General features: G+C 39.7%; 1 protein-coding gene across 1 annotated transcript; it reads left to right on the top strand.

Moving 5' to 3' along the window:
• Window positions 1-3,572: 3,572 nt before the first annotated feature.
• Window positions 3,573-12,146, top strand: PRRC1 (proline rich coiled-coil 1). The gene is made up of 9 exons (XM_053473732.1): window positions 3,573-3,764; window positions 5,881-6,008; window positions 6,845-7,231; window positions 8,278-8,420; window positions 9,353-9,455; window positions 10,110-10,273; window positions 10,611-10,714; window positions 11,305-11,407; window positions 11,763-12,146. Exons 2-9 carry the CDS (start codon window positions 5,897-5,899, stop codon window positions 11,970-11,972), a joined length of 1,326 nt encoding a protein of 441 aa, XP_053329707.1. The 5' UTR covers window positions 3,573-3,764; window positions 5,881-5,896; the 3' UTR covers window positions 11,973-12,146.
• Window positions 12,147-15,046: the final 2,900 nt, after the last annotated feature.

Genomic DNA, 15,046 nt, shown 5'->3' with positions numbered 1-15,046 from the left:
TAGTTCAGGCTGAAGTACGATTTATGTAAGTATGACAGTTCCCAGTGAATCAATGTAATATAAAATGTACCAATGTAAAGAATTTTAAATATTTTAACAAATACATGACCATAAAATAGTTCTCAAAAACTAATAAATATAGCAGACATTTCTTCACATAGTTTTGATTTTCCGAGGTAAATTATTATTGTTTTTTTTACCAGTGGCATGTTGACAGTTTAGCTTTTTAGTGATATTGGAAGCATGCAGTGATTAAAATGATTATTTACATTTTATATACAGTGTCATTTTAAACATCATTAAGCTAAAATCTGTAAAATCTGGGTGGTACTTGATAAGAAAAAAATCACTCTTGCAGAAACCATTTTGAAATAAGTTTCTTTGTTTCATGAAATAGTTTCTGAGGCCTGTTTTGACCCAAAGAATAAATAAAAATCAAATGCGTTCCTTGAATTTTTAAATGTGGTAAACATTGTAAGTGATTGTGATCTTCATTGCTAATCCTGGTAATGTGGTGCTTGCTTTGGGCTCCCTCTACTGGTCATAAATAAAATGCACGGAGTGTCTAGACTTTAATGCTAAATTGTACCTTTAAATCTTTTTTGATTGTTGTTGGTTCAGGCAGCTTTTGTAATAATAGATGAGATGGAAGGCAACTTCAGAACAAGCTATATTTTATCACATCTTCCACGAGATTAATTTTAAAATAAATATAACAATTACACTCACAAATAAAAATCTCCAAGCTCTGTGTTTTCTTCCTGCCGAGTTTTAGATATGATGACTTATCTCGGCACTCTGCATCTACCCTCCCGGCTTGCCACTCTGCCTCCCAGATATCTCTTATACCCCCTACATTCCACAATGCCCCCAAGACTTACCAGTACTTCCCCAGACTTGCCCCCACCCCCGAACTTCAGACTCCCTGATGTCTAGTGGGGGCAGCCGGTGAACGTCTGCATGATGCCCGCAGACAACCTCTGCTTCTGCCCGGCACTTGTGCCAGGGCTTCTGTGACAGAGCACCGGAAGATCATGTCACACCGGCGCTCGGTCATAGAAGCCCCAGCGGAAGTTCAGACAGCAGTGGAGGTTGTCTGCGCGCATCGTGCAAACGTTCACCGGCTGCCAGAGAGGAGAATCCAGGTCCCCTGCAGCGCTGCGGGGAATCTGGATCTTAGTCTTAAAGTCAGATCTCTATTTTTGGTTGGATTATAAAATGACCTAGATTATAAAACGAGGGGTATTTTTCAGAGCATTTGCATCTGAAAAAAAAACCTTGTCTTATATTCAAGCAAATACTGTACTTACTGGTCAGGAAGCATTTCAGGAGGGGTCTAATGAGACCCCCCAGGTGCATGTCAGGAACACACTCCCACTGATTTAATGTGGGGTGCTTTACTGCCACTGATTGGCTTAGTTTTATATGCTGTGCTGATTTTCCTGCATCACAGAGTTAGTCTTATCACCGGTATGAAGAAAAAAAAAATGTGCGTCACTGACTGCACTCTACTAGAATTTGTATTGATTACAATATAAACAAGGATAGAGAAGGAATAAATAAATCACAGTGTGTCAAAGTGCTTAATACAATATGGTACTGGCTGAAAAAGGGAACACGGAGGGGGAGTCGCACTGCGGTTTCTCTGAAGTATTTTTTAAAGAGATAGAAGAATGCATACAATGGTTTACCCAATATACAGTACTGTAGAATATAATGACGTTATAAAGACTAATAAATGGAGAAAACCTGGAAAAGAACGGATTAAAGAGATATAAGATGCTGAGTTCCATCCCATTAAACTACAATACCTTGCATGTTTATCTGCTAAAAATAATCGCAAATTGTTCTGGGCCAGAGAGAGCAATCAGTGTAATTACTAGGTTTTTAAAACTTATCGTGAGTCAGTTATTATTCAGATGTATTGATCCAATTGCTTTGTGAGTCGCACTATCTGCAGTTTGGGGAAGGCTTCAGATTAGATTAGTCATTTATTTAGGATGAATACAACAAATATTTGAACCAAACATATAATAAAAGTTTGTAACATTCTACTCAATGTGTTTTACTGCGATTCTACCTATACCGCATACAGGGATCCCAACAGGAACATATACATAACAAACAAAATAAAAATTGAAACTTTTTGGAGCCATCGCTAGGTGGTCACTGGGGTTAATCGAGCTCTAATCACGAGTGTGACTTTTACTTATTTTCTGAATCTCGCTCAATCAGAGCGCCTTCTTCACTTTGTCCATTTAAACACTTTCCTCAAGTACGGTCATTACGACGTCTTTTGGCCATATGTTTCCTGGAGCCTTTTCTATTTAAAGCTCTGTCCAACTGTTACAATAATATTTTGCAATGTCGCGTGGACCTCCTAGACATTTGTTTTCTGCGTTACAAGTTCCAGGCTGCACTCCCAGGGTGGGCCGCGATCTGCACTATTTTTTAATCAATTCCCCTTCATAATCTGATTTTGAAATAAAAGTGTTTGAATGGCGTATAGCGCAATATTCTATAATATATTTATATGTGTGCCATGCAGATACATACAGATTGTGGCAGCTACTGCAGGTAGTGAGAGGAACCAACACTCAAGTTACTCAATACATTAACCGGCAATGATCCTAATGATTTCTCTTTTCTCTCTATATATATCCGCATCCGGAAGCAAAGTCTAACAGCATACTTGGGAACTCTTTGGGTTTTCCGGGTCACCCCACTTCCCGGCCAATTCCCCTCCATGCCCAGCTAATGCTATTTTAAAGCCCCCATCTGAGGCATAAATATTAAGGATTCTATCTCGCTATATGGCCATATATTGCTTACAGGCGCAAGTACGTCAACGTACCCCAATCTTGGTGAGTCCTATCTAATGCAAACATGGCGTATCTTACCATGGAGCTGAATCATCGGTAATCTGTTACTTTTAGCCCACTGAGTGTCTCCTGCCATTTAAAGCGATCCGGCCACGTCGGATTAGTTAGGACATGCTAAGATTGGGGTACATTGACACAGTGGTGGGCAAAGATATATACGTTATCACATAGTGGGACAGAAGCCACAATTTTCCGCTTTGGATAGGTGTTCATGGGGCGTGCATATAAACACGAGCTGCTTATCACACATAATGTTATTTCTTACCAACATTACATCCCTACTTCACGGCACTACCTAACCCTTTGTTATTTATATAATGAACTTTGTTTCTCCTTTGACAGACTCGGTTTACAGCAGCAGCAGTGAGCTACAGGTAATACCTACATTAGTTATGGTAGTGTTAATAATACCAGTTGCTTGTACACTAATATTTTACAAATAGACCCCCCCACACACACAGAGATCGCATCCCACCAGAGCAGAGTTCTAAATCAAAGAGCACCTTCTCGTCTGTCTCTACTAAAGCAACCATATTAGAGGAGCCAATCCCATGCAGGCCAAAGAATGTTAATCTACAAGAAAATGGCCGCTACCGTTTGGATGCATACTTTGCGCTGGGGACATGTGTTGCAGTAAATACGCGTGTTTAGAGCACTTCGCTCTGAGGACACCTCGGCCGCTGCGTACGACAGCTCACGGCTCTGCAGTCGCCGCCCAGTCCGGGTTACGTGGCAGCGCTACCGTCAGCAGTGCCTAGGACGACATATTCCATGCCGGCCCGTAGGACACTGTAAAGGGGCGTGGACTAGCCATCAGTAGTATCAGTACCGGTTGGAGAGTCAGCTGCACCCGATACATAATACCGCGGGATAAGCTCACAGGTGAGAGGGGTAATAAGGGGGCATATGTGTAGGATGCTGTGTCTTATAACGAGGGGTCAGTAACTACTGCGACTCCCTTCATCTGCAGTATGATACTGAGAGTGATGGGAGTTGTGTGGGGGAAACAGCGCGTACAGCATTCATCCTCTCATAGTGGCTTTCAATGCGTAAAGAAGCAATAGCCCTTGGGCGCAGAGCCATGTGAGGAATGTGCCACCGGAGGGGGTGTCTCGGTGACACACCTGAGTGTTGTCACTTGCACGGTGTGTATTTGCAGAGCCCTCACCCGTGTACATGCAGGGCTGCTTTTTTTTGCAGCTGTCATTAGGGTTAGAATCCCGGTGTGTGAAGCCATCTCTTAGTACTTTATATTGGCTTTTATTTGATGTTGTGGGAGGGGCGTTAGACGTGGCATTGCTCCTTGCTTTGGCCTTTGTTTTTTGCTTGGGAATTCTGGGAAATGTAGTCTTTGCCCCTTTCTGGACGTTAGAATAATCCTAATTTTTTTGTAAAGTAACCTTTATTATTATTATATTTTAGAGTATTTTTGTGGAGTTGTGTTATTGACTAAACTGATTACCGCTGTTATGGAAATTAAATGAAATTATGAAATTAATGAATTGGTAGTAGATCTGTGTGTATGGTAATAATTTATGTGGTTGTTTTTCTTCCACAGCTCTTTAGTTTAGAGATTTGAATGGTTTTGTGTCTAAACCCCCTTCCCGAATGAGTTATTTATGGATTTACCGGTATTTAGCACCATCATATTCCACAGCGCTGCACAGTTTTACTTGCTGCTAATAAATTTGGCTAAATCAGCATTTTTGGGTTTTATTCACTAAATAGAGAGATGACCCAAGTTTAAGTATTACCCACCGCCAACTCAGATTATCTTGCAGTGTGATTTTTTTGGGGGGGATTGGCTCTTAGTAATAGAAAGTTTGTGAGATACATGTAATACCAGAATTCCGACCTTCCAGAATTCTAACAGTTGATTATTTGAAAGTTACAATTTGGTTTCTTCGAGTTGTGATTTTAGGAAAAAAATGTCCTTTAATCTTTGCTATTGTATAGAACAACTATACTATTGTACCAAAGGTACTGTGTTTTATTGAATTAGTAATGATGAAGTGTACTTGTGTGTTCTCCCTTGACAGCTAAAGCTGTTACTGCTCTTGATCGCTGTCCGGCTGAAATTTCTTTGAGTTTCAGACTTTCGACCAATAGCTACTTTTTTTTTTTTCTTCTTTCTTTGAAGTTGCTCAGAGGAGCTTACAATCATTTGTCAATTTGTTTTAATGACTCTGCCCCCCCCCCCCGCAGATATGACACAGTTGCCCCTGCAACTCGTTCTATGTCAGCGGCCCGAGGTAGAGAGTGTCTGGCTGGTAGGAATGCAGTCCTAGTCTTTACTGTCAAGAGAGAATCCTTGCTCTAGGTGCAAATAAATCTATAATGATGAGTAATACAGCATATTGGGGAAAACTGGTAGAATTGTCATTAAATGTAAGTAAGATGAAGCTTCCCATCAAAACAATTTATCATAAATGGGTTTTTGCATCAGAAAAGCAATGAAATGACATCACATCATACACTCAATCACTCATCTCATCAACATGAAGCGTGTATTTAGAGAAGTGTGTGTGCAGCCAGTACCCGGTACATCATGTACCGTCATATCTCACTTGTGGGTGAATTTACTTATTTTAAAGATGTGTTATATCACTGAAAGTGGTGGCAGCAGAAGTGGTGAGTTGAGGGAACTTAAACAGGCATGGTACAGACATATGGCTGTCTAGAATATAAGACAAGACCAAGGACAATAAGGCTTGAGGTTTTTGCAAAAGGGAAAAACAGACCACGTGGGTTGAATGCTTTATATAATAAAATTATGTTTGCAATTAGGTGATGGGTTGAGTATTTCTATTTCTGCAAGATGGGTTGTTGGCCATGTGTGATTAGATAAGTCATTGAGATGACTGTTGGTCCTTCCGAGTGCATGATGAACTTGATGAGTTGGAACTCCTGGTTTAGCGTTGTGCACACACTGTATGGGCAACTGTCCTTCTCTCAATCCTTTCTGATTGTATTACAACTTTTATATGTGTTTTTCCAGTGCCCTGTTCCAGAAAATGATGGAAGAGAGCGGCATTGAGACAACTCCTCCCGGCACCCCTCCTCCAAGCACCCTGGGGACCGCCGGTGCAGCAGCTGCTCCAGCCATTGCCACTCCAGTTCCACCAGGTATTTGTTTATCATTTTACATGCGCAATCTTCAGTTCCTTAGGTGGTAATTTTTATGTGTGTTTGTGAATATCAAGTGCTACTGTTGGGAGTGAGCATTTTTGCAAAATGTGTGTGTGTGTGTATATATATATATATATATATATATATATATATATATAAAACCAAAGTTATTACAGCTGGTGTAAACTCACATAAAACAGGCATTGTAAAATAATTGATATGATTAATATAATTTTATATAAAATTTGATTTTTGTGCGTTGTCATTGTTGGCCAATCTCCTGCCCCGAATCTCTTATTATTTAAGCACGTACTGCATTTGCTTTATGGCGTATCTTGATTTCCTTATACTGGGAGTATGTTCCAGGTATCTTTCAGTATTTTCTTCAGTCTTCTACCCTCTGTCTTTAAATCATGCCCTCTCATTCTGGCAATCCTCTCTTTCTTCAAACATGCGTAATTACCATAATCCACAGCCGGACTGCCCTGCTAGCAATTCCATTAAGTTTTCCCATGAGACATGTTATGTGTGGCATTTACTTACCTGTTGACTTTAAGAGAATATAAAGGTATAATCCAGAGGGAGAGAAGGATGGGGGAAGGGCATATATACAAATAAGATCACCAGTTAAGCAAATATTTAAAACTGATATTTAACAAGAACATGAAAATCGAGTCTAATTATTATCGTTATGTGGTTGTGATAATCCAGTTTAGTGTGTTTATTCATTTTCTATAGCACTGTCTTAGTTTGCAATGGTAAGAAGAAAAGGTGTTGGGGGATAACTGAGCAATTTGTTGCATTAATAATTTTTATTTTGCTTCTCTTTACAGTTTTATCTAGTCCTTTTTCTGCTCCTGCTTTCTCACCGCTCCCACCTCCTACTTTCTCTTCTCCCCTTCCACCTTCTTCTGTACCGCCAATGAGAACCTCGGCCCCTGTGCCATATGCTTCACCACCGCATCCTGTTCCTGGCGTCCTGAGCCCTCCTCCCTCCTCTGTACCTCCAGCTTTTAGCAGTCCATTACCAGTGTTCCCGGCTGCTACATTTCCTCCTCCACCACTTAGCTCAACTCCTGCGCCTGTCCAATCTGCACCACCCATGGGCCCTCCTGTCGCAGGATTTTCAATGTCTTCTACTTACGACATCACCAAAGGTCATGCTGGGCGAGCACCACAGACACCCCTGATGCCATCATTTTCTGCACCCCCTGTCACAGGTTGTACCTTCTACCACTATCTCTGCTGTTTTTTTTTTTTATCATACATGGTGGTTGGCGTTCAAAGAATATCTTAACAAATGTTATTGTGAGTCGTCGGTGTTGTTGCTTAGAAAGAAAGAGAATCTGTACTGGTAAAGGTCTCGTCTGGGTATCTTCATAACTGACATATTGTAGGCAAGGAGCAAAATACATCTGAAAACATTTCCCCTCCCATGATTACTGCCCATGTACCGCTTCTTTAGTTGGCCGAGCACATATATGGTTGTGTGTGATTGGTTGGGATGAACAGATTACCTGTAGGAGCCAGGTGCTGCTGTGCTATTAATGCAGAGTCATGTGACATTGCATCATGTGACCTCCACTGAGTGCCCATGTGCCTGCAGCCTCTAGAAGGCAAAATCCAGATCTGCTGGACATATAATTCCTTAAAATGTGCCTTCAGTATAGTGTGTGTGTGTGTGTGTGTTATCATCATAAGTTGCTTTCCTAAACATTGTGTTGAGTTTGTCTAGTTGGTTCCCTTTTTCAGCTACACTTTTGTGTGTTTCCCTTCACAGTGGACGTTACAATGTAGTGGTGACAAACGTGACACGTAGACTTCTACTTACAGCCCATCTTATACTTGGTGTTCTCGAGATAACTTTTGGTGTGGTTTTCAATCTTAATTATTCCTTTACACAGAGCAGAGGAAGGCATGGAGAGATAACACAATTAGTTTAGCTTGCACCAAAATAATCTGATGTATGTGAATCATTGAGTAACCCTATTACCTCTTAAAAAACCTGTTAATATGTGTACTATAAAATATTGATTTCTGTGAAAGGACAATTAAAAAATACTCTCATGGATGCTTAGTACATAGTTGTCTTCTATATAATAGAAACTTTAGATGGCGACGCTCACAGGCAGGTTTCTCAACTCTTGTTGTGTCTGTATGTGTTAACTGCCCCAATTAAATTGTTCAGTGCTGCGTAGCTTGTTGGCGCTTAATACATAAAAGGTGATAATGTTTTATCTTTTTCTTTTGTTTTCTCTTTCTAAAGTTATGCCCAATCCTGTCATCCAGCAAGCTCCCAGTATGTCTGTAAGCGGATCGCCCATTACTTTCCCAGAGGAACCTGACGACCCCAGGGTACAGGCAAGGCACGAGGATCTGCCTGCCGGAGGAATCTGGGGTTTCATTAAGGTAAACTATAGAAAGTGTTCTGCAGGTTACCCCGGCAGCTACGTTCCTCTGCATTTGTAGGGTAATAATGCATATAACCGTGGTACAATAAGTATTCTAAATGCCCAACATCTCTCAAATATAATAATATCATTAAAAGTGCTGTCCCACTCAGTCTTTAAGGGAAAAAAACCCCACCAGATTTGTCCTCCTTATTCTTTCCTCTGCAAAAGAAGCCTGCTTTAGTGTCACATGGTCCAACAAAAATTCTGCAAAATGAATAGGCAAAATTGTGCGTTAATTATTTTATAGGAGATTTTGAGCGTTTAACAGGACTAGGGATGGTGATCTTGATTCATGGACCCAACCAAAGTCTACTCTTTTTAGCACGTAATCTTTATTTCCTGCATAACAGGTAGTTTGGGGTAGCCGTATTAGTCCGGTGTATAAGAATGCAAAAAAACAGAATGTTGCAAAATCTTGTAATACCTTTTTTATTGGACTAACGGTATTTAAAATAATAGACGAACTTTCGGCAGTCCTCCCTTTATCAAGTCAAAAGCATTTCTGACCAAGCAAGTGAAAAACACAGTTTAAAACTAACCAGTACATGTTCTGATACAGGGGTTAAAACAACAAGGTAGATAATTTGCAGACAAAAAACATAAGAGGGTGTAAATAGTAAATAATGGCATATACTGCACAGATAAGGCAAGAGGGGGGAGAGGCAGCAGGGTTAAGCATGTATAAGGGGGCACAGGTTATAGGAAGTTTTGATAATGTGCTAAATAAGCTCGAATCCACATTAATACATACAAACTCTATATATCTTGTTCCTGCAAGTAACACTACTTGTGTAGCTGTAGAATCGTTTGGGTTTTCTATGCAAGATGTATCATCTGTTCTCAAATAGCTTGTTTTTTTTCTTCTTTCTTTTCCCCGGGCAATATTAGGGAGTTGCAGGCAATCCAGTTGTTAAATCTGTACTGGATAAAACTAAACATTCAGTGGAGACTGTGATCACCACGCTGGACCCAGGCATGGCTCCTTATATCAGTAAGTGATGTATTTATTTATTTTGCGTGTAAGGAAGTTTGCAGCAATGCATTTTCCTTTTGCGTAGAGAGTATAGAGATTGTGTGCTGTAATCTTGATATCTCGTATATGGGGTATAGCTCTTTCTAGAAAGTCTTGAAACAGAGCTGAAGTTTGTGAATTACGTTATTGCATTTTTGTTAATACAACAGCGCCACCATCTGGCTCGTCCCTGAAATGTGACCATAATAATCCTGGAATAGCAATTTAGTTTATTACACCCTAATCTACTTTAAATTCTTTGTGCAGAGGAGGGCATTTAAAAGATGCCTTGTACATTGCTAATATGTCTTTACTGGTGACTTTTAATAGCTATCCACTAGCAAACAGTTTTAAAACTGACCCTGACATGTGGAAAGAGGATACCAATGTCCCCACAATAAAAAAAAAAAAAAAAAAAATAGCAGATATATGTGATACAATGTGATTGCAGTCACCAGAATTTATATTACATAACCAAAATAAACCCTCTGTAAATGTGATTTTAATATTGAGTCATATTAAGCATATGCAAGGCTTTTTTATGATTTGCAACTAAATAATATTGGGGCTGCGCCCTCACACCGGAACACTGTATTGTTTTAGGTTAATCCATACAGTTATCTCTTTTTCTAGGATCTGGAGGAGAGCTGGATCTTGTAGTGACCTCTAATAAAGAAGTGAAAGTTGCTGCGATTCGTGATGCGTTTCAAGAGGTCTTTGGCATGGCAGTCGTTACAGGAGAAGATGGTCAGTCTAACATAGCGCCACAACCTGTTGGATATGCTGCAGGATTGAAGGTGAGCTGGTTTAAAGGTTATGTTGTGCATGTTGCTTCCAAGGCAGGGATTCTCTAAGTTGCTGGTACCTTCATCCAGTATGCTCCCCCCAATTTAGGAGTGCCCACCTCTGCCATCTGTATGTTAGTCTGGTGGGCAAGCTCAGGTGCCGGGATAAACAAAGGGGAGAGCAATAAATAATTTCTAGATTGTAATCTGGTTTCAGACGGCCCTCCTCGCCTTTTTGTTTCTGTAAGCATGTTGTACAGCACTGCAGAATATGATGGTGCTATATAAATCAATAAATGTGAGGTTTGCATAAGTAATTAAACATTTACGCAACTGCTTTTCTTTTTAGGGAGCCCAGGAGAGGATAGACGGCCTCCGCAGGAGCGGTGTGATCCATGAGAAGCAGCCTGCTGTGTCGGTGGAGAACTTCATTGCCGAGCTCCTTCCTGATAAGTAAGTAGTGGCTCCTTGGGAGAATTGTGCCTCTGGCGTAAGCTACGTAGTTCCGTTTTATGGATTTAGATTCACCCCACAGGACCTCATAAGCGGTATAACATTTATTATTTTAATCTTCTTTTAACAGAATAAAATTTTACTGGCACTCTGTGTATGTGAAATGTGTTGATCCACATAACTTGATTTTTCTTATGTAGAAAGTGACCATAGAATATAATGCATTCTCTTTTCCCTCTTATATCCCTGTTTTATACTTTTACATTTACTATTCTTAGTTTTGTGGTGTTTTCAAATGACATGGAGCTAAGTGTGCTGCCCTCTAGTGGTGAATGCTTGCTAAGGCGAAAAAGTTGGAGACAATGTCTGGTTTAATGTCCCTTTTCGTATAGCTATTGTTTAAAATCAGACTAATGTTGACAATAACCGTACCAATGATCCCATTGTGCTATTATTTTATGCCAACATGCTCTCATTTTGCGTAGGAGAGCATACTTTTTAATTAATTTAGATGCACTGCAGGCATTTAAGCAATTTTTAGTTATTAGAGGGACGTCTCTTATTTGTTTTCTCTTCTGTATGGTTTTTAGATGGTTCGACATTGGCTGTGTAATTGTGGATGATCCTGTACATGGTATCCATTTAGAGACCTTCACACAAGCTACTCCTGTGCCTCCGGAATACGTACAGCAGGTTAGTTGGAAGTCGGTCTGTAAGGTGATTCTGTGGAATCTGTATTTCACATGATGTAATACATACGGTCTTCTAGAATGTTTTCCCCCTTCCAACAAATCAGAATATATTGGAATATAGCTTGGGAATATAGGCTGTATATCTTTACTCGCAGAGATCAAAATATTTTTACATGTGTGGCTATTAGTTTTTATCTCTATAACATCGCTGTCATGTAATACAGTGAAAATGTGCAGAACTAGTCACATTCTGAACTAGTCATCTTTGTACAAGTAATGTGTAATGGGGCAGCATAAATTCAAGTACTACTTGGTTCTGGATTGTATATAAATGTTTTATTTTTTATTCTTTGCAGGCCCAAAACCTCACTCCCCAGGATTACAATCTCAGATGGTCTGGGCTCTCTGTAACCATCGGTGAAGTGCTAGAACGCAGTTTACCCCACGTCAGCAGGACTGATTGGCATGTGGCATTTACAGGCATGTCACGTCGTCAGATGATTTACAGCGCGGCCAAAGCCCTTGCAGGGATGTACAAGCAACGACTTCCACCAAGGATCCTTTGAAAACACAGCAGGACTTTAAACATCCTTTTAATTATTGTTGACCAAAACCACGTAGACTTGCTTGTTTGTAAAATAAGCACCAGGCAGAAATAAAATCATGGAAATATCATGTTTTCTATACAGTAATGAGGTTCTGCTTTAAAATGTAGGCACAATGTTCAAAAAAGAAAACAATGATCTTATATTCACTACTATATATTCCTAGGTTGATATTTGACCAGTTGCGCTAGAAAAAATACAGAAATTGAAAATACAAAAAATGTATTTTTATCAGCTTCATTAATTGGGTCTTTCCCGTGTTTTTTGTAGAACGTTTGTCCATATTTTTCATACCTATGAGTCTTTTGTCAGATATGTATAGCTGCCGCTTGCGATTGCACCAAAACTAGTAGTGATGTCACTGCGGCCTCCTTTATATGACCTTGCCAGAAGCCCTCCATCATAAGTAATCTAAGCTTTTAAGTGCAGACTTAGAATTTGTTTCCGTCCCGAGGGATTGCAAAACTTGCAAATGATCTTGGGGCAGATGATGCATTTTTGTAATTTACAGTATGTAATTAAAGAAAATACTACTTTTATAGTTTGCATTAAGGAATTGACTCTGGGCAGAGATCAAACGCGCTTTTTTCCCTACCCCAAAACTTTAAATGGTTTGTGACTTCTGTAAGTATAAACCAGAATTGGGGGGGGGGGGTAGACCTTCTCACTGAAAGAAAGTTTTGAGGGCATTTATAGCTTTAACCTCGCAGGTGCCTGAATGAATAAAGGTTTTTGCCCACTGTGCCACCTTAAAGGGTTACACAAGATATGCAAGTACCTGTCTAATGCAAAAATAAATATTTTTCTTTTGTAGGTTTCTAGTATTTTCCCAATGGATTACCATTTGCTATATGAAACTCTGTATAAAACCTCTTCTATATAAAAAGCCTATCTTTCCTCTGACATGTCATGTTTGAATTGTGCAATTTTTTTACTTCTCTCTAGCTATCGCTTATAGTAGATTCTTGTATTGGTCATATTTTATTTAATCCACACTGGCCGCAGAAAGTAAATCAATAGTGCTAGTGCACTAGTAAATCACTTTTTTAAAAGGTAAATTGAACACTCTTTGCCTTAAATGCTAGATCACATTGCGATCTCTTGGTGCTTTTACAATAAAATTCTGGAATTTATTTTTTCACTTTTTTTCTTTCTTTCCTTTTTTTTTTTTTTTGCATAATTTCATCCTTATTAAGAGACTTAATACAAGTAACATCTTGGGTTTTTATACTTTCCTCCTCATTCACTATATTATGTTGCTCTATACAGGGGATCAGCTTAGGATCTGTCTGTTATGTGAAATTCTACAATGTATACTTCTAAATCCAAAATAAACCTATATAACTGTTTACAGATTAAAATAAGCAAGTACAATAATAACAAATCCTGCATTTTGTCTATATGATGGGGAGATACTAGCTCCCCTTTCTTAGGATCTGAATCATTATTCATCCCCATCGTCTTATATCTGCCCTATTGTGGTTGACTGGTACAGCCAACCTTTGTAAGGATGAGTAAGGAAAAATCTTATATTTTGCTACTCTAAGGCTAGGTTTCCACTTGGGTTTTTGTCCGGCGTTTTTTTCTTGATGAAAAACGCCAGGAAAACTGCCAAGAAAACTGCCACTGCATTTACCTGCGTTTTGGCGTTTTTTTCTGCAGTTTTAGCCTTTCTGTTGAAATTGCTTTTTTTGACCTTAGGCAGTTTTTCCAGCCTTTACAAGTTAGAAGTTTCACCCAGCTAAGGCTTGGTTTCCATTGGGGTTTTTTTTGCTAAAAACGCCTATAAAAACGCCAATAGCGCCACCTGGCGTTTTTTTGTGAAAAAACGCATGCAGCCAGATGTTAGCTGTAATTCAATAGGAAATCGCAAAATGTCATTTCCACTTGGCGTTTTTCTGTTTGGCGTTTTTTCAGTCCTCTTTGGCGTTTTTCTGCTTTTTTGGGCTCTGTGGCAGTTTTTCAAAACTGCAGCATGTTGACACTCTGGCGTTTTTTGCAAGAAATCTTGGCTTTTTTTCTCCAATAGAAGTCTATGGGAGAGAAAAAACGCCATGAAAAAGCCATGTGGGTTTATTGCCTTGGCGTTTTTTATGGCGTTTTTTCCACAGTTACAATGCAGAGGATGGACCCAGTATCTGTGTGTCCTACGAGAAATAGGCTGAAAACAAACAGTTTCACACAAAACAAAGTCCTGGACTGGTTCATATTGAATTTTACACCATTTGGAACAAATGGTAATGCCATTACAAACAAACATACGCGACCGGATCCTGCGTGCCAAAAGCAACAGCAAACAATTTGCACCATCATTTGGGGCCAATCTTCCCAGAGGAGCAGACATTCGAAATAAAGCATGCCTTACAAACCACAGAAAAGAGACAAAAGGGTCTACCAAGTAAATGACATCAGGAGAGGGCAGATACTTGCCATTTATCCTAATCCCTTTTAGCTGGGTGAAACTTCTAACTTGTAAAGGCTGGAAAAACTGCCTAAGGTCAAAAAAAGCAATTTCCACAGAAAGGCTAAAACGCCAGAAAAAACTGCAGAAAAAACGCCAAAACGCAGGTAAATGCAGTGGCAGTTTTCTTGGCAGTTTTCCTGGCGTTTTTCATCAAGAAAAAAACGCCGGACAAAAACCCAAGTGGAAACCTAGCCTAAAAGGGATTAGGATAAATGGCAAGTATCTGCCCTCTCCTGATGTCATTTACTTGGTAGACCCTTTTGTCTCTTTTCTTTGGTTTGTAAGGCATGCTTTATTTCGAATGTCTGCTCCTCTGGGAAGATTGGCCCCAAATGATGGTGCAAATTGTTTGCTGTTGCTTTTGGCACGCAGGATCCAGTTGATGCGTCGGGTATGTTTGTTTGTAATGGCATGTTTTTTCCAAATGGTGTAAAATTCAATATGAACCAGTCCATGACTTTGTTTTGTGTGAAACTGTTTGTTTTCAGCCTATTTCTCGTAGGACACACAGATACTGGGTCCATCCTCTGCATTGTAACTGTGGAAAAAACGCCAAGACAATAAACCCACA

The sequence above is a fragment of the Spea bombifrons genome, chromosome 1 (assembly GCF_027358695.1).
Source record: "Spea bombifrons isolate aSpeBom1 chromosome 1, aSpeBom1.2.pri, whole genome shotgun sequence".
Classification (NCBI taxonomy): Eukaryota; Metazoa; Chordata; class Amphibia; order Anura; family Pelobatidae; genus Spea; species Spea bombifrons.
The sequence above is the reverse complement of the archived record's forward strand: the minus strand, read 5'-3'. Positions and strand labels throughout refer to the sequence as shown.